This window comes from Pygoscelis adeliae, unplaced genomic scaffold (assembly GCF_000699105.1).
Source record: "Pygoscelis adeliae isolate BGI_AS28 unplaced genomic scaffold, ASM69910v1 Scaffold174, whole genome shotgun sequence".
Lineage (NCBI taxonomy): Eukaryota > Metazoa > Chordata > Aves > Sphenisciformes > Spheniscidae > Pygoscelis > Pygoscelis adeliae.
Window position 1 is genome coordinate 495,454 of NW_008824676.1, and position 26,362 is coordinate 521,815.

The following is a 26,362-nucleotide window of genomic DNA, read 5'->3' on the forward strand; positions in this document are numbered from 1 at the left end:
AAAATCATCACTCAAGGATCTTTGACTCAGAATTTAAAGATATCAAACTTTTCTTACAGTATTAAGCATATCTGCTCTGTACTTTGACTAAGGAAAAAATTCTCCCAAGCACTGATCTCTGACAAACTTGGAGACTTGATCCTGCAAGTACTTAACTTCTCAATCTAATTCTGCAGTCACAATGCATGAAGGAAACTACTTGCAAGAAAAAAATAAAATGGAAAAATCATATTTTCCAGATTTATTCTCAAAAGAGAGGTGTTACTGCTCCATGAAGTATGAATAGTTTTGCCTTTGACAAACCTGTCTAACGTATTTGAAGTCATCCAGCCTCCCACCCGCTCTTCTCCAAATTGTACTTAAAATGCTATTCCCAAGAGGGATTTCTGTTTGTTATGGGAGCAGCACCATCGATACTTTTGGCTTGATAAGGCTGTAGAGGCTTTTCCCCAGTTACAGCGGGGGGGTTGAAGCTGAGCTGTGTGGTCCGATAGCAGTTTGAGTGGCCTGTGTAGGGGTGATAGTGCTCTGTAATGTGTTGGTAAATGTAACTGTTTTGTCTTAAGCTCCTGGGCTATATAAGTAACTTGAGTCCTGGAAAATAGTCAGAGTCCCCTGGATCTGATAATATGTCATTATTTTGAAATATGAGATGCAGCTGGGAGTGAGAAAATTCATTTTATTTCATTTAGCGTTGAAGTGATTCGTTTGGGCCAAAGCTATTTTATAAACTGGGACCTGCAAATGTATCACGCTGAGAAGGACACGGCCGCGAAGGCCAGAACCACCACACTGAATGAGCAGCTGGGGCAGATCCACTACATCTTCTCTGATAAGACAGGAACGCTTACACAGAACATCATGACGTTTAAAAAATGTTGCATAAACGGCCAAAGATACGGTAAGTCTGTGCCATGCTGCTGCACCCTGTAGTGAAAACCACGGCTAGCACAGGAGCTCTGATTTGTGACAGGAACACAGGGGGAAGACCCTACAAGTCCCTGTATAGCACAGCTGGCAGCCTCTGAGCGGTCTATACACATGAGTAGGAATTTCAATGCTTGTTTGAAATCAGGTGCATATGAGTTTGTTTGGTTTTGTTTTTTTTTTTTAGTTTCAGCTGAACTTCCATGATTTGGCCCTGACATTGAGTAAGCTCCAGTAAAATTGAATTGTTGGGGTTTTCCCCCCGTTTTCCCCTTTAAAAAGGGGAAAGTGATGGACCTGAGTGGAAACTTCTGGTAGAAAAGTCAGAAATGAGTAATTTACAGAATGCTTTACTTTTGGTAGAAATGCTTCAGAGACAAAATCAATCTAGAAACAAATAAGAAAATTTAATAAGAACAGCAGTCTTTAATTTCAGTGTTAGTTACTTCCATTTCCAATCTTGTCTGGATTTCAATATTTAGAATACTCCAAAACTATTGTTTGGTCAGTTCAAATAACGAAGAACACAGTGTGCTAACGCCATGTGCTTTTTAAACATCCTACCTCTGAAGAGAGATGAGGAATTTCTGACAGTGAAAGCTGTGTTACGCCAACGTGGATGTTTTATGACAATTCCACTGCATGCTTTTTTTCTTTTATTTGCTTTGGTGTCACTAGTATACAAAGGTACTGCGGCTGTGAAAGAACTTGCTTTTTTTGAAATCTGAGCTATTCTAGTGCAGTAGATATTCTATGTATTTTTTTACTTTGTGAATGAGTTGTAAAAACTTTGTTATCCTGTCCTGTGCCTTCTAACTGATGGTGCTTGCGTTGCAGGAGACTGCCGGGATGGAGCAGGGCAGCTTCAGAGCCACCCAGAGGTATGTCGGTCCAATCTGGCGCTGAAGTCCCTACGGTCTGTAGAACAGGGAACATGCCCTTGCCAAAGTATGAAGAGATGCAGGTAGGCACAGAGCAATTGCACATGAGATAACTCAAGCCCTCTCTTCTTCTGTTTTCTAAGCAGCAGGTGGATTTCAGCTGGAACATGTATGCAGATGGAAAGTTCTCGTTCTATGATCACTATCTGATAGAGCAAATAAAATCTGGAAAGGAGCCAGAAATTCAAAAGTTCTTTTTTCTGCTTGCTATTTGTCACACAGTCATGGTTGACACTTCTGATGGTGAGTATGTTTAGTTTGGGTTTTTTTCTTGTGCAAAGGGAAACAAGAATTCAAATCCAGTTGCACAAGGGAGAGGTCCAAAATTAATGCAAATCCCATAAGTGAGAAGGAGTGCTAGGCTGCTCTTTCAAATTAAACAAAAGCAAGAGCTGGTGCGATTCCCTGTGCTGAACTTACCTGACCCTTTATGGAAGGAGAACTGTCTTTATGACAGTTACAGTTGTGGCAAGTGCACATCTTAAATAACAGCAAATTTAGAAAGGTAGGGGAAGTTTATACAGAGGTCCTGTGTCTTCATGTTACGGGTCTTCTCTCTGTTCAAATCCATCTTTAAAATCTCAAAAGCATAAACCTCAAATAAAATGATAATGACACTAGCATAGTCTCTGGTTCCATATACGTATGTGAAAGTATAATCACATCTGGACACTTGTTTTCAGTGTGGAAAAACAAGTGTTTTCAGCATGAGGGTTTCATGCTTTTACTCCTTTAAGCACAGCCCCATAGATATATACAAATCATGTACATCTGTCCTAAGAGTATTGGCAGGAAATAACCAAAACAAATAACAAAAATGTGACAGAAACTAAATTTCTGTGAGGTGAGTGAATGGCTATTGAAGAATTCGTGAATATGAAAAATAAGGTTGGAAGATTCAGTTAAAACATTGAAGAGTAGTGTTGCTTTACTCCTATCTTCGCGAGATCTTTGTGAAACCAGCAGGCTCCTGTCCTTTCTTGCTCTTCCTACTAATGTTTTTGGGGTTGTTTCCACCACTGTTTTTTGGTGTCTGTGGCCAAGAATTTGTCTTTTGGAGCTTCCTTTGAAAATGCTTAAACAAATGTATTGAGAAATTAAGATGTTTAAGTTATATTTGTTTTGAGACAGAGAAGTTACATTTTTTGCTTTTGTACCTGGAGGGAAGAGGATTCAGTGACTTATCCTGTTTGGAAAGTACACGTAATAAAAAGGAGGGGGTCCATAGTCCCCCTCCTCTATGTGCCCTGCTATTGGGTGCTGCAGCAGTGTGTTAGACCTCACTTCAGAAAAAGAAAGGATGTGGCATTACATGTCCAGCTCTGAAGTACTCTAAAGAATGGCTGTGAATTTTTTAGCTGCGGTGTCCGAGTGCCCCTGTAATGCTCAGGTATATCCTGGCTTTCTCTTCTTTTCACTGTTTCAATGATACAGGTCAGCTCAATTACCAAGCAGCTTCCCCAGACGAAGGGGCCCTGGTTACAGCGGCCAGAAACTTTGGCTATGTTTTTCTTTCACGAACACAAAGTACCATCACTATAAGTGAAATGGGGATTGAAAAAATTTATGATGTCCTTGCTATCTTGGATTTCAACAGTGATAGAAAACGCATGTCTGTCATTGGTAAGCTGATTACAACCAACCTTTATAGAAAAGGTCACTTGTATTTCATAGGTGAAGAAGTATGTGCGCAGGAAGTTGCTGTGTAAGACACAGCCCTCTGATAGATTTTAATCCACATAGGTCTGTATAGCAAAAGAGAGGCTTTGTATTTAGGTGCAAATGTGTCCACTAGACAGCCCTGGTGTTCAGACGTAGCCTCTGCTGAAGACAATCTTAGGTACCTTGAGTAGGAGCTTGAAGAAATGCTGCAAAGATGATTTATTCCCCTTTTTCCCCAGAGAACAAACAAGTTGTATGTTCCTCTAGCTATTGGAATGCTAGATAATGCAGGTTGAGGTAGCTCTTTAGTTTTAATTTCAACTATCTTTAAAGAAGTCAGTCTTGAATCAGTTAGAGATCTGTTGTTTTTAAGGCTATAATTGTGGTGCATCATATCTCTAGTGTATGTCTCTGCCCAGCTGCTATGGGCAAGTGAGATGTTAATACTATATGAACCACTATCAAAAACAGAACCCTTGGGAGTTTAAATATCCTCTCCTGTCATGAAAGAGAAGAGGAAATTTACTTGTCAACCAAGTTACTTAATTGAACAATATTAGAGATGAAGAAGAAGAAACATGATCTTGTAGTTTTGGTACTTAACATCAGTAGACTGAAAAATCTAATCTGAAACTATTCCTTTATTTAAATGTACTCTAACATTTTGTCCAACCTCTCATATTTTACTCCACAGTAAGAGAATCAGGTGGAAATATCAGGCTATATTGTAAAGGGGCTGATACAGTAATTTATGAACGGTTGCACCCAAGGAATCTAAAGAGAGAAGCTACAGAAGAAGCACTAGATGTATGTCTGTATTTTATATGCTGTTTTTAAATCAAAAATTGTTTATTTCTGATTATAATTTTATTGATTTCCTTTTCCTAAGCTATTAAAACAAATGCAGGCCTATAAGTGGTTCTACAAGTCATCCCAAACCTGAGAAATAATCAAAGCAATAGAAGTTTTCATGCATGTTCTTAAAAATGCATTCATTGTCTTTTCATGAAAAGTGAACTTAAATTTTGTCTACGTGCTTTTTTTCATAGTTATCAGTATTCCAGATCACTACACTCTCTTCTGTTTGTCACCTCTTCAGTCTTTCATTTCAGACTGCCTTTGTCAGCTATAATTTAATTTTTGGCATTTCTGAAATACTCAGGACTAATCATGCAGTCAGATTTGTTTTATCAGACTTACCAAATGCTTATGATCTTAACTCTTCTATGTTTGGATTGCAAATGAAGAGTTTTGTTTTGTGGATATGTTTTTTGGGGTTTTTAAAATTATTTTTCAGATTTTTGCAAATGAAACTCTTAGGACACTCTGCCTGTGCTATAGAGACATTAGTCATGAAGAATTTGAAGCATGGAATAAGAAGTTTGTGGAGGCCAGTGTAGCTACAACTAATCGTGATGAAGCTCTGGACAAAGTATATGAGGAAATAGAAAAAAACTTGATTGTAAGTCAAGCTTTAAATTTAGTGTACTTTTATTCTCATATAAGAATAAACAGATCTTTTTGCAAATAAATTATCCTTGTTTATTAGGACATTTTGATTTAGATCTTTTTCAGTATTTTATTGGCTTTAGAGCCACGCCAAATTTTAGAGTTTAATAGAATGAAGGGAAATGTATTTTAGTACATGTATTTCAGTGTGGTCACTTCTATATGCAAGAGTTTGTCTTTACCGAATCCTTGGCTTGAAGACATATCCAGAATAGTTTCATTCTCTACTGAAAATAAAGCAGTATTCCATACATGTTTATCCTACTAAATACCTGTATTTCAAACATCTTCCAGCTGCTTGGTGCGACAGCTATTGAAGACAAACTACAGGATGGAGTTCCAGAAACTATTTCCAGACTTTCAAAAGCAGACATTAAAATCTGGGTGCTTACTGGTGACAAAAAAGGTGGGGTTACTTACAGCCAAAGAGCTAGTAAAAACAGGATAAGGGCTAGAAGATAAACTGGGACAAATGCAGACTAGAAATAAAGCATATGTTTCTAGAAAAGCTTAGTATGAAAGTCCGTTTAAATCAAAACTGAAGGAATTTCTACAACATGCAGAATTTCATCCCAGCTGTTCTTCTGGGATGGGCTTCTGTGTAACTTCTGTTCCTCCAACAGATTAGCCTAGATGACTGATTTTGTGACTGCCTTCTATAGGGAAATACCCAGCTACTGCTTTTCCCAATGCAAAGCAAATGCAGGACAACTTGCTTTTAACATCAGGCTTGCTTGGCTCTGAGGGCAGGTACCAAAACCTGTCTTTTTACAGTGAAAATTTACTTCTCAAAGAATCACAAGTGCTGCTGACAGAGACTGATTTGCTTTTCTTTTGGTAGTTGCTAGTCTGCAGTCCGGCAAGACGTTTTGTTAAGTCAGTTCAAAAAATGGCATTAAATTTGTAAATAAGAATGGCTGTACTACAGCCTGGATGGAGGTGCAGCCAGACCAGCATCTCTCTGATGCTGGCAACAGCCTTGGTTCAAGGAATCTGGAGTAAGGACAGGGCAAGATACCGTGGCACACCCTGTGGTTGATTCTTGCAATGCCTTTGGTGTAATGGCTCTCTGACATGGAGGCAGCATCTCCACCATTAGGTTAAATAGGCCCTGGTAGGTCTTCCTTTCACGAATTGGCTGATAGATTTTTCCAGGTCACTAACAGTTTTTGCATTCAAAACATCTTGTGACAATGCATTGCACCCACAGTAATATACATTTCATAGGAAATGTTGCATAGGAAATATAATTCCCTGTTATTGACATTAAATCCATTGCCCACTGCGCCTTCATTGCCACACAGTTGTTGTATGACAAATAATCAACAAGCATTCCCCTAGCTTCTTTGTGCTATGTATGGTTTGGGTTTTTTTTCCTGTTCATCCACACTGTGGCAATGAAAGGGAACTTCTCGTACTGAAACATAACTTCAAAAATTACTTAAAAGAACTTCAGGTACTTCTGGCTGCTCCCAACAGTCACTCATGACAGAACTTTAAGTAAATACTTTCCTCTCTTATTTTTTATTGTAGAAACTGCTGAAAACATTGGATTTTCTTGTGAACTCTTAACAGATGAGACAACAATCTGCTATGGAGAAGATATCAGGCAAGTGAAAAGCACAAAGGATTTCTTTTGTGGGAATTAAAAATGTTCAATTTTTAAAATTAACCCAGCAGTAACATTGGTTTATCCCACAGTGACTCTTCAATGACTGAACAGTATTTCTTGGCAGTTGTTCAGCTGTACACTGTCTGTTTCTTTGCTCTTTATGGAATTGTAATTTTACAAGGCAACCTCTTAATTGTGGGTAGAGGTGGTGATATCCTATTTGCAGGAGGTTATACGTTCTAGGTCAACAACTGTTGACATTAAATTTGTCCTGTAGTTCAGACAAGTCTGGAGCCCACCTGGAGTGGGCTAAGCAGGTCTCTCCCTAGTCCAAATCTGGAGTAGTTGCCAGGTTTTGCTCTTGCTACCTGTCCCTGAACTCCAGCATTACCCCAGCTGGTCTTTCAGCCTATCCCATGCTCCTGTACGCAGTACAGACCTATGCTATAAAAACACAGTGGATCACAAGGTATTCAGCGCTTAGTCATAAAGAATTTGCCAAAATGGTTAGACCTAAGGAAAAACAATATGGGGCTGGGAGAAGAACTAGGGCCTTGTAGCAGTGTCACAACTATTCTTGACTCGTTTTTCCAAATTTTTCCTTATTTGCAAAACAGCAAGGACATCAAACCAGTGTGCTCCTCTTTTCACTGTTGCTCTAGCACTGCTTAGAACATCACCTAATATATGGCAAAAAAAGTCCTTGCAGCATGTATTCCACTTCTTTCTTGCAGATTTTCAGTCTGGGACTGATCTAGCTTAAAGTTTATTCTTGATTTTTCTGTAATAGTAACCACCTCTCTTTCCAGTGCTCTTCTTCAAACTAGGTTGGAAAACCAAAGGAACAGAGCTGGATCAAGTACACATTCCTCTCTAAGAATGAACGAGCCCTTCTTCCAGGGTAGTAGAGATCGTGCTTTAATAATCACTGGCTCCTGGCTGGTATGTACAAAAGATATTCTCCTGTGTATTTGAGATTTTGGAGGTACCACCAAGTCACAGTGTCCTTCATTGAGGACTCTGTTCATTTGTCTGCTTTGCTAAACCAGTCAATGAAAATTCTTTGGCCATTGTGCCACCAGTTGAACATATCTGTTTGATATTTATGTTCAGAAATATTTTTGGTTTTGAAGGTTAAAAATAGTGCTCAATAAAATAAGGAATGTCTTGGGCCTTTCAAAGCACCCTGGTAGCTGCCATCAAAGTAAAGCCAAACCCCTGCAAAAGCACAGTCTGATTTTCAGTGTGTTTATTCTTCATGGGGATTCTGGTCTAATGGAAAAAAAAAAAAAAAAGAAAAAGAGATACTGGTAGTGCTACAGGATGCATGGCTTCAGTATAGGCACAGAAATTGTACTTACAAATGAGAGATGGGAGCGAAAGGGTAGAAACAAAAGACAAGTTTCCTGCTCAGTCCTGCAATATAGTGCTCTCACAGGAGCTTAGAAAGCGGAAAAGAGCTTTTAGCAGAGAGGTGACTAGCAGTAATGCAGTGACTATTACCCACCCTGTTGGCAGGCTGCTCCTGCAGACATCTGTAAAGTAGAAAGTCGGTGAACAGCTAAGGACCATCTGCCACCTTTCAGCGTTCCAGCCCTAAACCTTTATTTTGTATAAAGAAACGTACATCTGTGTAGAAGGCATAGGAAGCAGGCTGGGGATGCCTAAAGGTAAACTAGCAGGAGCATCAGATAAGGTTGCAGGTCTCTGTTACCCCCTATTCCAGCTGAACTGCCCCAGAGCTAACCCAGGTATTTATAGGACACTTCCGCATGTATTGGGCATCGTCGTGCTTCCTTTAGGAGATGGGGAAATAGGAGAGAGGGAAGTTTAAATACCAGAATATTTTCAAAAGTTAATTAGTTCCCATCGGAAGAAATATTCCTTGAACTCTGCCAAAAGTGCTGTGACACTAAATACAAGCATTTTGCTTTTGTTAATCCCACCAAGTACATTCTTTTCATTGGTTCCATAGCTCTTTGTTCACTCCTCTGCACAAGCATTTTATTAAAATGCTATAAATGGGTGATGGGAGCATAATGAAGTTGTGTGTTGTATAGGCAGTACTCGTAGTGCGATTTGAAATAGTGTAGAAGGAAGCATAAAATATTTTTGTTACACAGAATGAAATCCTGCTAGAGAAGAAAAAGAAGAAAAAGAAACTTAAACTGAAATTCCCCAGAACAGCAGAAGAGAAAAAAAAGCAAGCTGAGAAGAGAAGAAGGGCTGAAGCTTACAAAGAACAGCAGCAGCAGAACTTTGTTGATTTGGCCTGCGAATGCAGGGCTGTGATCTGCTGTCGAGTGACTCCAAAGCAGAAAGCCATGGTGGTTGAGCTTGTGAAGAAATACAAGAAAGCTATTACTCTGGCTATTGGGGATGGTGCCAATGATGTAAACATGATTAAAAGTAAGGCAGCTGTAAAACTTCTCTTGGTAGGAACGATCTCTTCTGGGTGTTCTTCGGCAGTGTCTTTGCTATTACTCTTTGCTCAGAAGACTCTACCATCTATGTCATCACCCACGTTAACATCACTTGGGTTTTGTTAGCTTCTGTGCCTGTGCTTTCCCTTTTTGAGGAAGCCCTTTAGGAAATAGTTAGTGGTTTTTGCTGATGTATTTTAGCTTTTTCTGTAGACGTTCCCTGAGAAGGGACTTGAATTACCTCTGTTCTCATGTTGTGGGTTACAAAAGTGTAATATAAAGAACAAAGCAATAGCTTAGCTGCCCCTTGCTTGGAGGCATTAGCCGTGCTGTATTGCAGCTGGCACTCTTTGAACTGCTCCCTGAGAAATCCCACTGAGAAAGAAATGTCTGGGATATGGTTTATGTTAGGAGTGTATTTGTAAACTGCCTGGCCAGTCCATTCAGGGGTTTGCTTGCTTTGTCTCATTGCTTAGTTCTCCCATGGTCAAATTTCCCAGTGCCCGTTCTGACGGAACAAGCACTGAGAGAGAATCCAAGCGACAGTGGAGACGTGAGCAGTAAATAGCAGGGCAAGGAAGGGCTTATGCATTGTTGTTTAGTCTTTAATGCAGCCTTTGTGCTGTATACAGAAATAAAATGAGGCAGGAAAACCTGAAGCAGAGAACAGGAACTGGTAGAAGATTTGCCCTTGGTCATGTTGTTCCTCTCCCTTTGTTTAACATAGCGCGTGGTGTTTGTTTCATTTACTTAGCTGCCCACATTGGAGTTGGAATCAGTGGCCAAGAAGGGACGCAAGCTGTCATGTCAAGTGACTACTCTTTTGGGCAATTCCGCTACCTCCAGAGACTGCTGCTGGTCCACGGACGATGGTCTTACATTAGGATGTGCAAGTTTCTAAGATATTTTTTCTACAAAAACTTTGCTTTTACACTAGTCCACGTCTGGTATTCATTCTTTAATGGCTTTTCTGCCCAGGTAAGAAGGCATGCTCATGTGTAATATTAAGAAGCGGATGTTCCTTTTTGTCAGTGCAGAATAGCAAAGGCTTAACCTGGGAAATGATGGGAAACCGAAGTTATCATCAATAATTTCTGCAGGAGAATAGGTGATGACTACTAAGCTAGTTAGTTACAAGCTAAGCAGTTGGTTATGATTTCAGAAGACTAAACTCAGTATCATGATCGTACAGGGAGGAGGGGAGGAAGAGATTGTTATATAGCAGGTTGGGAAACCTTTCCCAACCCAGCTACTTAAAATATTCCTAGGTGAAGTGAGATGGTGTGTGTATGTATCAGTAGGAAACCAAACTCAAATTTTTTCTTTATCTTGAACTGCTGGCTAGAATAGCTCGAAAAGTGCATGTTGTAACTGGCAGTGTTTGAAGTTCACGTGTTGAAAGGTTGTGTTGAAAGGACTTTAAGAGTCGAGATGCATCTCCATGGGCATAACCAAAAGACAGGCAGATGTCATTGCATGGACCAGCACGGAGGGTCAGGGCCATAGTCACAGACAAGCAGCCCTGCCTGAGGTTAATGCTGTTTGCTGTGATGGAAACTGTGGATGCCTAGGACAGAGGGAAAAAAAAAAACCCAACACAAAAAGAAACCAGGGTTCCTAAACTTGTATGTGAGATGCCAGGTGCTCATCACAGTCACAAGTGCAGCTATAAACCAGACTGACATCTAGTATGAGGTGTTCAGTTTTGATAGTGTTCCAGGTCAGGTAACACTGATGGTTTGTAAGGAGTGGGGCAGCTTAATACAGGCTAAAAATAGTTTCAACAGAGCTTTGAGCTAAGGTGCTGCTTGCATTTTGGGTAAACACTGAGACAGGTAGTTTAATGCTATAGTAGAGCATATGTGAATTTTCTCAGGAATTGGAAGGAAAAGGTGTAACCAAAAATAAATCATTAACTACTGAAATTCCTCCTTTTCTTGCAGACAGCGTATGAAGACTGGTTCATCACATTGTACAATGTGTTGTATTCTAGTCTCCCGGTTCTGCTAGTTGGCTTGCTTGACCAGGTATTCTCCATGTTGTTAACAACAGATTAATCCAAAGGCATCTAATACCAAGTCTTTAATTACACTGAAACTGGTTGCTTTTTTTTATGTACAAGGCATTTTGGGGGTTTTGTTTGGTCTTTTGGTTTTTAAAAATGTATTCCTCTTCCCAGCGTGTGAGGTAACAAGAGACAATAAGCAGAGGGTTACTGAAATAGCCAAAGTTAATCGGGTCAGAGGTCTTCAGTACTAGTCATGTTTGTTAAAAATATTTCTAAATGCCTGCTGTTCCATGACATCATTCAGACAGCACAGCAACTGGTGGCTTTGTTAATGGAAAAGATATCCTTTGCTTACCCTTCTGAGCTGAAGATGTAGGGACTGCACAATTTTAATTGACTGTATTTGACAGGAAGCCTTGGTGTGTAGCATTTGTTTTAATTCAGTGGGACAAGTGATTTTGGCCTTCTCTGTTTGTTTTTCCATACAAGGCTTACCTGCTGATTAGGCAAATCAATGTTTCTGCTTTCTTTTGTGATAAAGATAAGAAAGAAATTCAGTACCAAATTAAGCTCTCACTTGAGTATTTGTTAGAGACTGAGACTTAAAGTCAGGACATGCAATGATAGCCCCCATCTTTTGCTTATTCGCCGTATAGGGAAAGGACTCCAACACAATACATAGCTGTGAAGAGCTGTGCAACTGTGGACATTCTTGTCTTTGCCAATAATGGGCTAAAAACTTAGAAGCCTGGAAATGGGATATGTGGTAGCTTTGTGAGAGAGGTCCTCCAGACTTGGTTCTTCCTAGTTGCATGCATTACTCTGTGCAAAGTCCTGCTGCCCACACTGCTATTTGAAAAGGAAAAGAAATCTGCCGTTTCCTTTGGGACACTTCATAGTTGAGCTTTTTAGTCTTCAATGCTCACACTGAGAACAAGAAATTGCAGCAACTTTTTTGTTTTCTTTTCCCCCTTTATTAAGGATGTGAGCGACAAATTGAGTCTTCGGTTCCCCAGACTGTATGTTTTGGGACAGAAAGATTTACTTTTTAATTACAAGAAATTCTTTTTAAGTTTGCTTCATGGAGCTATAACTTCATTGATAATCTTCTTCATACCATATGGAGCTTACCTTAAAACTATGGGACAAGATGGAGAAGCACCTTCAGATTATCAGTCATTTGCTGTCACAGCAGCATCTTCTCTCATATTTGTCGTCAATTTTCAGGCAAGTAAGCTTAGCTTCCTGATCCCTGTTGCTCTGAAAACACTTTCTGGTCACGTTTCTAAGTTTGTCTACTAGAAACATAACAATATGCAAAAAGCTTCCCCTTTTTGCCTTCTCTCTTCTCTGCTGATGCTCTCTCTCTCTGACTGACGTGTAACTGGATGAGAGATGACTTGACCAAAACGCTGTCAGTCTTCAGAGTAATTGACATTATATTGAGTTAATAAACTCATTTGGAGCTTTTGTTTGCTTTCAGATTGGCTTGGATACGTCTTATTGGACTTTTGTTAATGCTTTTTCAGTATTTGGCAGTATCGCACTTTACTTTGGTATCACATTTGACTTCCACAGTGCTGGAATCCACGTTCTCTTTCCTTCTGGCTTTCAGTTCACAGGTCAGTCCTTGTATTTTGTGTTTCTTGCTCCTGTCTCACACAGCTTTGTAACTTGAGCAGAACTATGGCCAAAATATCATGACATGAACCTGATGCCTGTGAAAGGAAATGATGTTAAATACTAATTTACTTCCAAGGAATGGTTTTGTTTATGTTTGGGGCCAGGTTGCTTTATTGGAGTATTTCTTTTCTTTCAATGAAAATGAGCTGGAACTTGACGTTGCCCAGCAGTAGGAGTCTGCAAATGAAAACTAAGTTAAAATTGGTGGGGCAGCTTAAAGTAAAGGGAATGCAATGATCTGGCAGGATATGTGTTTGCCAAGTTGCTCAAACTGATCAAGTAAGACAGAGCCAAATGCTGTTGGCAGCTCCTTGGGATTTTGCTGGAAGTCTGGGGAGGTGTAAGTAGCAGCCATTAGGAAATTTTTTTCTGAGGAAAACTGTGTTTCCTAATTTTCATAGTGACAAATATTTCTTATGTTGCCTTGGATCTAAATATCCCCCCCCCAAATAACAAACCCCCTCCATTTTATGTTCTCATTTTTAAGCTGAACCCAATTGAAAAAAGGTAGTTGCCTCTAATAGAACACTTTTCTTTGACCTTTAGTAATGTTTTACACTTCTTTTATAGCTTCCTTCTACCTGAATACTTTATGCATTTCAGAATTTTATAAAGATGTGACTGCTACTTAGTTTGATAGAAAGTTCTATGAGATTGGGTGTTTGGCTACTAAATATCGCTTGCTTTCTAGACCACATACATGCCAATGATACCGGGAGGAGTTTTCCTTGCTTTGCATGTTTTAAAGCAGGACAAAAGCCATGCATCTCAGCCAAGCGTTTGTCTTGCCGCCTCCCATAACTCTTAAAAGGGCTTTGACATGAATATGGATACGTCGTAATAGAAGTGCTTTATAAAATTCTTTCCCGTTACGCTCTCTTCATAGTAGCCTCTGAATAAAAGCTTGATGTTGTGATACACAACAGAATACCTGAACGTTAGGTCTTCAGGAAAGAAGCTGTGGCTTTTAGTATCTTATTTGTGCTTTATAGCTAGTTTATTTGGTCATGTCATAAACTAATTTTTGTTCTCTTTATTCCTAGGAACTGCTCCAAATGCTCTGAGACAACCATACCTCTGGCTGACCATCATTTTATCAATCGCTATTTGCTTACTTCCTGTAGTGGCATGGCGTTTCTTATCAATGACAATTTGGCCTTCAGAAAGTGACAGGGTGAGTAAAGTCTTATGTTATTTCGGTTAATTTGGCATGTATTTATTTACAGGAGTTGGTATTGGTGCTAATATTAGAGATGAAAAAGTGATTGTGCCCTAGGGAGAACTACACGAGACTGGAGCTCAGGTCCTGTGGCCAGGGAGGGTGGCAGCAGGGCTTTCCAAAGGCCAGACCGAGCCTGCCTTCTAGCTGGGTGAAGACTGGTGCTATGACGTTTTGCCATCCAAAGCAGAGTGTCACTTTGACGTGTTCTTAATTCCCAGTATCTTCCTTGTGTGCTTCTGTGTGATGCAGAGGTACATTTACAAGCTCAGCACACAGCTCAGCGTGGGCTAATTCATCGTTTGTCTTGGCTGAGCACTTGACTTTGTAAAACCACAGAAGCCTACTTTGAAGCTACTGATGGCCTGACTTTTTGTTTTTATTTGGGCTGTGTTGGAGTTCTATTATTATCTGTCAGAATATAGCGGACAGTTTTCGTTTGCTTCTGTTCTGCCTTGAGCTGGCAAATAGCATATGGGTATGAAAATTGTTAAAGTTGCGGTAGTGTTGTTTAAAAAGATATTAAAGAAGTGTCAGCCTGAGAATACAGGAACAGCTTTCAATTACATATCTTCAATCCACTTCAATGAAAGACATTTAAAGGTAAATGAAAATAATGAAGTTCAAACTAATACAGTAAGTCTTCCTGAAACAGTGATGCGTTACTGCATATATTCTTGTTTCTAACAAAATCAAATTTAAACAAGAGAACCCTCCTTTTAAGCAGTTTAAGGCTGTAAAAAAGTATCGGGTTATTTCCCCAGACAGTAAATGCAAGCAAGCTGTTTTCCCTTGTAATCCATAAACTAATCTCTCTTTGCATGCATGAAGATTCAGAAGAACCGTAAGAAATACATGGCAGAAGAACAACAATGGAAGCGAAGGCAGAGTGCTTTTCGCCGAGGGATATCTGGCCGTCGTTCTGCTTATGCTTTCTCCCATCAGCGGGGGTATGCTGATCTTATTGCTTCTGGACGCAGCATACGGAAAAAACGGGCTCCGTTAGATGCAGTCCTAGGCAACAGTGTGACGGAAGTCAGAGATGCTCGTGAAACAAGCTGATTTACTGCATTTTGGAGAGAAGCTTTTTATCCCAGTAATTGCACAAAAATTATTTTTTAAACAAACTCAGGATATTTTTTTAACCAAATAGCATAAGGATGTGAAGATTTTTGTTTTATCACTGAACTTCCTGGTTTTGGACTACTGGAAACATAGCAAGGCCAAGAGTTTTCTACGGAGCTACTAATCCTTGTGCAGCTGATTTCTGTTTAATGTGAAAGTGAAGGATATGTGTGCTAGGGTATGAAAACCCAGCACTGTAATTTTTTTTTTTTTTAGTGATGCCTGGAATTGCAAACCTTTTTCACATTTTAATAATATGTTGGTATAAAACTGCAGCTACATTTCATATTTTGTCTTTGAAAGCAAACTGCTAAGTAGCAGTTTCCTTGTGTGCGCCATTTCATTAAATTGCACAGTCATAATGGCAAATCAGATGATCAGTCTTTTGAGAGGGCCCTAGATATTCTCATCTGAACCTGTACAGCTGAGATTAAGAGATACCTGGTGATAAAATCTGACACTGACTGAAGTTTATTAGGAATTCTGACATTTATAGGTGTGGTTTCCGTTCCTTTCTTCAACAGTTGACTACAGCTTGCTGCACTAAATCGAGAGAGATCATTCTTTGCATCTAGTTAGTATGAGTGACATGCCATTGTTCCTTTCATAGCCAATTCCTTTATTTCCCCTGGAATAAAGAGTTCTGAGTCAATAGTTAACAGAGGGGGGTTTTTTCTCACTTGCTGTCTGTTTCTCTGCCAGTCTCTCTTTCCAACTCTAGAGTATGTTTGTGTCTACTTACACAGTATATTTATGAACAGATATATCTGATCTCTGGAAAGCTGCCCTTTGAGCTGGCAAAAGTTTGTTCATTTCAGTTTTAGATACAGCAGTCAATAATGGATAAATAGAAAACAGTCGCTTGTAGTGAGTCGATTCTTACGATGTAAAAAGTGTTTTTATGGGAGTCTCTTTACATTTGCACATACTTCTACTCTTCAAGTTGAGATGTATTAATGTTTCACTCCTATCTACTTCCAACTCCCGGACTAAGGTTGATTACTGAAGCGGTTTTATAGTGAAAATCATGATATACAGCTGTTGTTTAATGGAATGTACATTTCAAAAATTTTAATGCAAATAAATATCCTAAAGTTTACAGCTTCTCTTCTAATAAGTATATGGGTAAGAATAGAAGTGTGAGTGGAGTTTAAGTAGGAAATAGAGATAACTAATCTCTCATCAAGACAGATGGGGTTGGTCTTTAAAAAAAGAAAAAAAAAACCCAAACCCCATCACGTGTTGGACTCTAAAACCGGGTGTAATATTAAAATATTAAATATGTAAATTGAGGTGGGTATATTCCTTTTATTTCTAATGAGACTTACTAAAGACGAACATTTGTCATAGATAATGATTGATTGTCTTCGGCCGGTCATGAAAAGCAAAGCTGCTTTAGCTAAGGTAGGTTTGTTTGTTTGAAGGGTGACCAAAAGGTTAAGAAAAAGTAGCTGAGGAGGGAGCTTGAACGCTAGCAGGCTTTGAGCCTACCGCAGTCTTCTTCCCCTAATGAGATGTTCCTGCTGTTATTACCAAAGTGCGCAATAGCAGATTTCACTCTGTTGTGTTAGAGATTGTTGTATCAACATAGTTTTATTACTTGGACAAAAAGAGAGGGTATCCAGTTCAGAACCATGAACACCAACTTAATTTTGAACCACGCTTTCCAAAGTCTCAAACTAGGAGAAGGTGAAAGGAAGACTCTAGGTAAGAACTGGTACTCCTCCCAACAGCTTTTCTTATAATCCCTCTACCACTGAATGACTTCGGTCAGTTGTCTGAGCTCGTGATCTGTTCTCGTATTACTCGCTCCTGCGACTGGCGTTACGCTGCCTTCCTCGCCCTGCTGCTGGAGGAAGGCCTGTTCCTGTACCCGCTGGCCGCAGAGATGCCTGCAGCGGGCAGGAAGGCGGCAAGGGCCGCTAATGGAGCCCATGGCGCACTGGGAGCAGGCGCTGGCCGCCTCCTGCCCGCTTCCCAAGTGGCTGGAGGAACCCCTTCGTGAGAAGGGCCGGCAGTCTAATGGCCGCGTCCCAGCGTGATCGCAGGCGGAATCCAAGGCGTGAACGGGGAGTTTGTGGAGAACCACGATGAGACTGAAGGCCGTGTCGAGCTGAGGCGCCTGCAGTGGGAGTGCTGGAAACTGGTATCCAAAATACATCTCTCCCGCACCTCCCAGGGCGCGGTGAGGATGCCGTCTGAGGAAGAGCAGGCAGCAGTGAGGAGGAGCAGGCAGCAGTGAGGAAGAGCAGGCAGCAGTGAGGAGGAGCAGGCAGCAGTGAGGAGGAACAGGCAGCAGTGAGGAGGAACAGGCAGCAGTGAGGAAGAGCAGGCAGCAGTGAGGAAGAGCAGGCAGCAGTGAGGAAGAGCAGGCAGCAGTGAGGAAGAGCAGGCAGCAGTGAGGAGGAGCAGGCAGCAGTGAGGAGGAGCAGGCAGCAGTGAGGAAGAGCAGGCAGCAGTGAGGAAGAGCAGGCAGCAGTGAGGAAGAGCAGGCAGCAGTGAGGAAGAGCAGGCAGCAGTGAGGAAGAGCAGGCAGCAGTGAGGAAGAGCAGGCAGCAGTGAGGAAGAGCAGGCAGCAGTGAGGAGGAGCAGGCAGCAGTGAGGAGGAGCAGGCAGCAGTGAGGAAGAGCAGGCAGCAGTGAGGAAGAGCAGGCAGCAGTGAGGAAGAGCAGGCAGCAGTGAGGAAGAGCAGGCAGCAGTGAGGAAGAGCAGGCAGCAGTGAGGAAGAGCAGGCAGCAGTGAGGAAGAGCAGGCAGCAGTGAGGAGGAGCAGGCAGCAGTGAGGAGGAGCAGGCAGCAGTGAGGAAGAGCAGGCAGCAGTGAGGAAGAGCAGGCAGCAGTGAGGAAGAGCAGGCAGCAGTGAGGAAGAGCAGGCAGCAGTGAGGAAGAGCAGGCAGCAGTGAGGAAGAGCAGGCAGCAGTGAGGAAGAGCAGGCAGCAGTGAGGAGGAGCAGGCAGCAGTGAGGAGGAGCAGGCAGCAGTGAGGAAGAGCAGGCAGCAGTGAGGAAGAGCAGGCAGCAGTGAGGAAGAGCAGGCAGCAGTGAGGAAGAGCAGGCAGCAGTGAGGAAGAGCAGGCAGCAGTGAGGAAGAGCAGGCAGCAGTGAGGAAGAGCAGGCAGCAGTGAGGAGGAGCAGGCAGCAGTGAGGAGGAGCAGGCAGCAGTGAGGAAGAGCAGGCAGCAGTGAGGAAGAGCAGGCAGCAGTGAGGAAGAGCAGGCAGCAGTGAGGAAGAGCAGGCAGCAGTGAGGAAGAGCAGGCAGCAGTGAGGAAGAGCAGGCAGCAGTGAGGAAGAGCAGGCAGCAGTGAGGAGGAGCAGGCAGCAGTGAGGATGGAAGCTGAGGCGGAACGCGTCCGCGGGAGCAAAAAGGTTCGCGTCGTAGCAGTCGGTCAGTGGGCTGGGAGGAGCCGGGCAGGGAATGGCAGCGGCGCCTGGGGGGGTCCGGGGGGCACCGGGGAAAGGAGGAGGTGTTTTCTGTATTCGTGATTCATTTCTCGGCTATCAGGGAGCTGAACGTTGACCTGAACTCTCTGACTTTTCTCAACTTGGCGTTTCCCTGTTTGCCTAGAAACAGTTGTTTCTGTAAAAGGCTGCTTCCTTTTTGTTTCCTGATGTGCAGCCAGTGGCTTTGGAGAGTCCAGTATCCTGGGAGTCCTTAAGGCTTTAGCATGGCGTACTTACTGCACGCGTTGATTTTCAGAATGGAAAACGTTAAGTAATTCTGACCAACTGGTTGTTTTTGAAGGTTCATCGCTGCTGATAACCGTGAAGACTTTATATCCTTGTGTGTGTCCAGTTTTTCTTCCTGACCGTTTCCATAGCTGATAATTTTTTTTTTTTTTGAGTATTTGCCTGTATTTGTCATGTATTACAGAAGAGCTGTATGTTTCTGAACGAGAGGGCAATGATTCCACTGGTGATGGGACGCAAAAGAAACCATTCAAGACCGTTTTAAAGGTAACTGTGGAAAACACCTGCTGTTTGTTTTGAAGAGTGTGAACTGCACTTCAGGTCAAGTGATTGGCCTTGTACTTCTAAATGTAAATTTTGTACTGGTTTTTGCAACTCTGACCAGAAGGATCAGAAGTAGGATGTCTGCTCGGTTTCTTTAAGGATGACTTTAGTTCACTTGCAGTGTTACTGATTTTGCTGTTTTCTCCCCTTTTTAGGCTTTGATGACAGCAGGAAAGGAACCGTTTCCTACTATTTATGTGGATTCGCAAAAAGAAAACGAGGTGCTGTAGCATTAGAGCTTCCTAGCAGAAATTATTTTAATGCTCCTTTGTGTAAAGGAACACAAATGTAATCTTTTATCTTCTGCTCTCTCCTTGGATTGGTTTAGAGATGGGCCATTATTTCAAAGTCACAGATGAAAAATGTCAAAAAACTGTGGCACAGGGAACAAATGAAGAATGAAGCTAAGGAGAAGAAGGAGGTAGGTTGCAGATGATGCCAAGTTGGAGGAAGCATACCGCCTTTCTTTTCCAAAAACGTTAAACAGCGTTATTGTCATTCCTACCCCTCAAAAAAAGTTTCAGCTTGTTCTTCATTGGTATCATTGTTTTACGCATACATTATTTACAACTTGCCTTTGTTTAGATTAGGACAAGCAAATGGCTGAAACTGGGTGAGTTTTGAGTAATTGCAATCTATTGCCTTTAGACTTTCTGGAAAAAGTGTGAAATGCATCTGTGCGTTGTTTCTCATCCTGGTCTTGAATTAGGGCAGGTTTAGGCCTCAGCAGGGTAACGTCAAGGCTTTTTCTGACACCTGTGTCTGTAAGTGTACATTATAGTCTCCAGTAATTGTAGAGTGGAAATATTACAAAGCCTGGTTACAGCTATTTAATACTCTTTTTTTTTTTTTTTTTTTAAACCAGGCGGAAGATCTCTTGAGGAGAGAGAAGAACCTGGAGGAAGCTAAGAAGGTTGTTATCAAGAATGATCCTAGTCTTCCAGAGCCAAAATGTGTGAGTAAGAACCAGTGCACTTGATACATGGCCTGTGTTACAGCGTCTTGTCTGCACAAAGATTGCATCTGTCTCTGCTTTGTGGCTCTGGCAGTTGTTGAAGGCCACTGTCTTTTTGCTGTCCATAAATGTAACTTTGTTTTTCTGGTTATCTGTGTCCTCTGGTATATAGACTTTGGTCTTTCTCACGCACTTGATGGATATCTGAACTTTCTTAGTTCACATATCGGACTTCTCTGTGTCTGTGTTTGTCTGCTGATAGAGACCATATTTCTGTTTGAAAAAGTTCATTAGTTTTGTTTGATTATTGTAGTGGTGGAGAGTGAAGAAACAGTGCTGGTTAGAGGTCGTAACTGAAGTTATGGAGACGTGTTCTTATTTGGCTGTTTGTAGAGTCCTGCTGGATTTGGTGATTTGGTGCAGTCCTTAGCCTAGCAAGCAGCTATTACGTATGCTGCTCTGTGATAGGTTTTTGCATACACCCTGTGTAGAAGACGGTTTTGACTGGAGCCCTGCACTCTCATGGCTGCTCTTTGGGAAAGGGGCAGCTGGGCCCAGCTGTGCTGAAATCACAGTCCTTTCTGCACCGGTGCACTGTAGCAGCCCTTAACTGCCTGAGGCGTGATCCATTTTGAAGGTGCCTGCTGGGTTAATTGTTCTGACTATAGCAGTGTCAGTACCTCAGCTACATGTCTAGATGTACCTGTGTCGGATCCAGGTCCTGTGCTGCTTTGGCTGCTAACTGAACTCATCTATTTGAATGTCTTTAGAAATTAATCCAGAGCGCGTTCAGAGTGCCAGCAAATGGCATCCTTTCCAAGTCTTTTGGTGATTTAATGCACCTTGGATTTCCAGTAGTACCCAAGTACTCTAGTCTTAAGGTGTGAGCTGTTACGTGTTTTCACTTCTCCTTTTGGTCAAATGCGAAGTGAGCTTCTTTAAAAGCTATTACAGTCCTTAGTTTCTACATGGCAAAGTAAGCCTGCGAAATAGAAAGGACTCAATATGAAGTCTGGAAATGCTGTCTAAACGTATGGCCTGTCCTGGCTAAAATACTCTTTCCTCACTGACCAGCTGTTGAGTTTTGACAGCTGTGCTTATACCCTGGATGGAACTTTGCTTCAGGTGCTGCTGGGAGGAGCCGTTTTGGGGAGGGAGATGTCATATACACTTGTATTTTAAGTAATTATGTGGAAAACGCCGTCTGCATGGTGAATCATTTCTCTATTTGATTGCTTTTATTCCCTGCTTTACAGGTAAAGATTGATGCTCTGGAGGCTTACAGAGGCCAGAGAGTGAAGGTTTTTGGCTGGATTCACAGATTACGGAGGCAAGGTAAACCACGAGCATTTAGAAGTTCTTGAGCCTGTGCAGAGAGATGGAACAAATTCAGTAGCCTTCAAAATTTGGACACTTACAACAAATCAGATAGCACCTATTCTTAGATTTTTAAACCATCAGTTAGATGTCCTCTTTGGTTTATCGCAGTGGTCACTGCAACACTGAAAATTCTGTATGATGTATGAGCATATAGAGATTTCTAAGATTTCTTAGTTGAAATCTTGTGGGATTTTCAGTTTGGAGGCCAGTCCTGCAGAATTTCTTCAAAAGACTTGTTTTGTGTTTTAAACCAGTCCTGCAAACTAAGGAGTTAGCATCTGCTCATAGTGAAATCGGCAAGTTGGAATTTTAAAGTTATACGAAGTAGCATAACTTCTTTTAAAATAAGTTTAGCAAGTAATACTTGCTATCAAAATGATTGGTATTCTAGTTAGCAAGGCAGCATCGGTCAGGGCATAGAAGTGTACGGCAGAGGTGGTTCTGACTCCACAGGTATTTGTTCAAATTATCGCTGAAGGACTTGACTAAGCGGTTGTGGATCTGGATATCATGAGCAGTTGCTAGCAAATTATTTTTGTAGTTAGATGCTTTTGCGGACAGGTGGGTGACCAGAGTGATGTCACTTTGTCCCTGTTAGGGGTACCTTGGGCCTGTGCATTCAGCATTTCTGCAAACAGACTTGTAGTCCCTCAGGACCAGAGGGACATTTGAAGCCGTGGTGTGGCGGTGCAATCCCAGCCCTGTTGAGGTTGGAGCAGGCTTTGCTCTTGATGTCTGCTGAAACTTATTTTAACTTCTTATACAAAATACAGCTCTGTGAAAGGCTTCTGTAACTGCGCTAATGCTTCAGTGCTTACCTGGAGCATCTTTGGTTTTTAAAATGGAAAAAAGTGATCACAGTCCTTCTGTAATAATCTGCACGTCAGTGATTAATATGTCTTGGGAATGGGTCTGTTCAAATGGATTGGTGAATAAAGCTGAGGCTCTCCTTTTTTTTTATTTTTTCTTCTTTTTAACTAGGAAAAAATCTGATGTTCATTGTTTTGAGAGATGGCACAGGTTTTCTTCAGTGTGTCCTTTCAGATGAACTGGTAAGTTGTGATTATTTAATTCTGTCCTGTCATTAAATAAGTGAAGTGTTCATACCTCATCCATCTTTTTTTTATATAGACGATTGGAAGTTCTCCTAAACCTACTGATTAAGTTGTATTATTGTTAAATTGTATCTCCTACCCCTGGAGTTTTTTTGTCAATGTGAGAACCATTTAGAAGTGACTATGAGTTAATCTTGTCTGTGACTCCAATAGATGTCATAGGAAAACTAAAAATAAAAAATTGCCTCAACTATGCCTCTGTCTCTTTTTCTCTCTGTAGTGTCAGTGTTACAGCGGGCTAATTCTCTCTACGGAGAGCAGTGTTGCAGTGTACGGTATGCTGAACCTTGTTCCTGAAGGCAAGCAGGTATGGGAATTAGTGTGTTTGGGTCCTCCTCCTCTTTAACAGTTTATTGTTTTCCTGATGGAAGGAGAAGCAGAGGTGGAAAAAATTATTTCCACCGCTTTGGTGGGAATTTGGTTTAGAGACAAGAACAAACCTCCCAAAGCTGCTGCTGTCACCCACAGTTCAGTGTGTGACAGGTGACCTATATGACTGCTCTGCTTTTGCCTGAAGCAATTTTCCACTGATATGTCCCGTAGATATTTCCTAGACTATAACAGTGGAAAATTATGTTAAATGAATGACATAGCTTTATTTTCCCTAAGAGGTTTATTCAGTTTCTATTTTGTGAGGCTAAGAATTTGGGATTAGCTCTCTTCTCTTACTGAGATGGGTTTGTAGGCTCTTCGCCATGTTGTATTTGACCTCCAACACTTGGCAGGTGTATGAACTAGGGAGTTTACTAAACTTGTTTTGTAAAACCTTGTTTATAATGGTGGTCTCAGATTAAGGACTGGGCAGGTGTGATTTTTAGATCTCAAAATACGATGCTGCTTATGCCCTGTGCCTTTCTCATTCCAGTCGAGATCTACAAACTGTTACCGTTTGGAAAATTGTTTGAATCTGGAGTTAGGGCTAAAGCCATGTTAGGCAGCTATGCATGAAGGATGGCCAATAAAAAGGATTCAAACTGAAGGCAGGAGAGAAGCTTTTAGGAACTGTGACAGCAACTCAATGCACTCATCAGGACTTGCAGGCCTATATCAGGATATTTATTGAAAATTACTGTAAGACTTCTGTCTTAGTTATTAAGAGGTGACTGAGAGACAAAAGTAAATTGTGTCTGTGTTGCAAAACTTAACTTGTGATGCAGAAACAGCAAACAAGCTCAGGCCACATTTGTTCTATTAAATCATAAGTTGTCCTTTTAAGATGTGAGCTCTTGACAGCTGCTTATAGTAACATCCTCTTTTTCTGAAGGAGAAAGCAAAGCAGTAATGTTGAGATTTAGAGGACAGATGTATGTTTAATCTTTCTAGTCTGTAACCTTACCTCTTCCTTCAGATATATATTCAAAATTGTCATCCACTCTTGCAATGGGAGTTGTTCTTTTGTGTGGATTGGCAATCTATATTCTCCTCTCTGGTCTCTTAATAAGTGTACTAACTCTAGTAAGATAACGGGGAGAAGAAACATGTCTGTTTAAAAAAAAAAAAAATAAAAAATCACACTTTGGAGCGTTACATTGCTCCAATGTTTCCAAGATGTATTAGACAATATTTGAGCAAAGTAGTCCTGCGCTGTGGCTGTCTGTAGTGTGTAAAATAAGGTCAAAGTGTTAACCTTTTGTGGTGCTTTGTAGATGATTCAATTTTCTTGTAATCCATGTACTGTTGGCCATTACTGGCATGTTTTGCAAATGAAATTTGGCTAGGCTTAATTGTTCTAGTTGTCCCTGCTACTCGGGTCCTATCCCCAAGAGAATTGACCTAAGGTTAGAGAGCCAAGCTCAGCTAAATGTGAATCCGCTCCCTGTTGCGTTTGCCGATCAGAAGTTAGCAAGATTTCCTTCCCTTCATAGCTTACGCTACTGGGACTTCTAAAAATAAACGCAACCAAACAGGGATCACTCTTTTAAACAACTTTATGCAGTTTGGTAATCATAAGTAACTTGTAGTATGTTACTGCTCATAACGTTTTGGACGTTGAAAACACTTCATGTTTTCTTGTCTCATCACGATGATACAATGCTTTTAGTGAACAAAACCACCAGATTTGTAAAAATATATTGATTAGACTTTGAAAATCTGCATTTATACCCTGAAAATACTGTGAATGAAAAAAATAGCATTTTAGGGGACAGAAGCCTACTGTGACCCACACGGGGGAGCTGGTGAGACCAGAAATGAAGAGGTCTGTAGCCCGGGCAGCTGGACAGGGCTGAGCCCTGGCGTGGGGACCTCTGCTCGCCATATGGCAGCAAATAGGACAGGGGGGATGAGCCAGCATGAAACTTGCTATTTTCATGTTGTGGTGAGATGCTACCCAGCGCAGAAAGATCGCTCGGGTGTCTCTGACAGACAAACTCAAGAGTACCCATAGAGAGCTAGTTCTTCCTCTGTCATGATCTAAGCAACTTTTTTCAACTTTTTTGAAGTTCTCCATCCAGTAGGAGAATGCGGCTCAAACTGTACAAAGAAGAAAATACCTTGAATGTCACACTGCGGTCTTGGGGTCTGCATTTTCTTCTAATAGATGGGAGGACTCTTCCCTCTGTGTGTGTGTAGTGTTCTTAAGGCATACGGGAAGGTTCTTTGTGCCAGTGTGTTGTGTTGTAGCACCATACAAACTACTATGAAGAAAATTAACTCTATCCCAGCCAAAACTAGCACACAGTGTAAGTTACCACAGAATGGTTTTGGTTGGGAGGAACCTCTGAAGGTCATCTTGTCTACCCTCTTCTTGAAGAAGGTCTAATGTGAGGTCAGGCTGCCACGGGTCCTTCGCCACCCTGTGAAGAATTTTTTTTTCTTCACGGCCAGTTGAAATCTCCTTTGCTGCAACTTGAGACTCTTGTCCTTTTGCTGGACACATCCAAGAGAGTCTGGCTCCACCTTCTCTATAACCACCCATTAAATAGTTGAAGGTAGTAAGTAGTTTCCCCCTGCTTAGCTTTCTATTCTTCCACCTGAATAAAACCAGCTGTCTGTGATACATTCAGTTTAAGTATAATGTATCTGGAAGCTTCTAATTATCTGCCTGTAGTACTCAGTCCCAGTCACGTTAAGTCTGAGACACTCATGGTGGGTTACAAATGACGCTTCCAAGCATGGTACGACTGAGTTACAAAGCAGTCACTTTGAAAATACTGCAGGTAGGATTTTAGCATCTTCTGTTTAAACTGGATTAACAACTCTGCCGCGATGCCAGATGGTGACATCCAAGGGGCAAAAAGTGGACTTCTGAAATATTTGTTTCTCTTCAAATTGGCAGGCTCCAGGAGGCCATGAGCTGAACTGTGATTACTGGGAGCTTATTGGTCTGGCCCCAGCAGGGGGGGCTGACAATTTACTCAATGAGGATTCGGAGGTTGATGTGCAACTTAACAACAGGCATATGATGATTCGAGGCGAGAATATGTCAAAAATCTTCAAGGTGCGCTCCATGGTAGTACAGGCCTTCAGGGATCATTTCTTTGCCAATGGATATTATGAAGTAAGTATATTTTCCTCTGTCAGCAAGTGACTGCTTTAATGTCCTGACTTCAAGGCTATCTTTCTTCTGGGAAAAACTATGTAGACTTTCTAATTGACCTGAAAGGGGCAAAAGAAAAGCTGTTTAGTAGGAAACTATTATTTGATCGCTTTCATAGACATAGATCTCAAAGGTGTGTAGACACTTCTGAGGCGTGTAAGTGTTATAGGGTGATTCACAAACAGCCTGCATACCTCTTTTTAGGGTGCTGAAGGATATCGGGCTGAAATACTTGCGTGCGTGCACACAAAAGCTTT

General features: G+C 41.4%; 2 protein-coding genes across 2 annotated transcripts in view; both read left to right on the forward strand.

Moving 5' to 3' along the window:
* ATP8B1 (ATPase, aminophospholipid transporter, class I, type 8B, member 1) overlaps nt 1-15,046 on the forward strand; it is a 30,408-nt gene extending 15,362 nt beyond the window's left edge. Inside the window, exons 13-27 of the mRNA XM_009323110.1 lie at nt 1,765-1,808; nt 1,955-2,111; nt 3,303-3,491; nt 4,225-4,337; nt 4,828-4,992; nt 5,334-5,445; nt 6,573-6,648; nt 7,461-7,593; nt 8,775-9,060; nt 9,829-10,052; nt 11,018-11,101; nt 12,064-12,309; nt 12,566-12,704; nt 13,809-13,939; nt 14,816-15,046. Of these exons, the coding sequence (XP_009321385.1) occupies nt 1,765-1,808; nt 1,955-2,111; nt 3,303-3,491; nt 4,225-4,337; nt 4,828-4,992; nt 5,334-5,445; nt 6,573-6,648; nt 7,461-7,593; nt 8,775-9,060; nt 9,829-10,052; nt 11,018-11,101; nt 12,064-12,309; nt 12,566-12,704; nt 13,809-13,939; nt 14,816-15,046 (2,330 nt within the window). The remainder of the gene's footprint in view (nt 1-1,764; nt 1,809-1,954; nt 2,112-3,302; nt 3,492-4,224; nt 4,338-4,827; nt 4,993-5,333; nt 5,446-6,572; nt 6,649-7,460; nt 7,594-8,774; nt 9,061-9,828; nt 10,053-11,017; nt 11,102-12,063; nt 12,310-12,565; nt 12,705-13,808; nt 13,940-14,815) is intronic.
* Nucleotides 15,047-18,433: 3,387 nt separating this feature from the next.
* Nucleotides 18,434-26,362, forward strand: part of NARS (asparaginyl-tRNA synthetase) — a 13,532-nt gene continuing 5,603 nt past the window's right edge. Inside the window, exons 1-9 of the mRNA XM_009323111.1 lie at nt 18,434-18,491; nt 18,978-19,060; nt 19,273-19,338; nt 19,446-19,538; nt 19,983-20,072; nt 21,329-21,407; nt 22,434-22,504; nt 22,788-22,874; nt 25,845-26,066. Of these exons, the coding sequence (XP_009321386.1) occupies nt 18,434-18,491; nt 18,978-19,060; nt 19,273-19,338; nt 19,446-19,538; nt 19,983-20,072; nt 21,329-21,407; nt 22,434-22,504; nt 22,788-22,874; nt 25,845-26,066 (849 nt within the window). The remainder of the gene's footprint in view (nt 18,492-18,977; nt 19,061-19,272; nt 19,339-19,445; nt 19,539-19,982; nt 20,073-21,328; nt 21,408-22,433; nt 22,505-22,787; nt 22,875-25,844; nt 26,067-26,362) is intronic.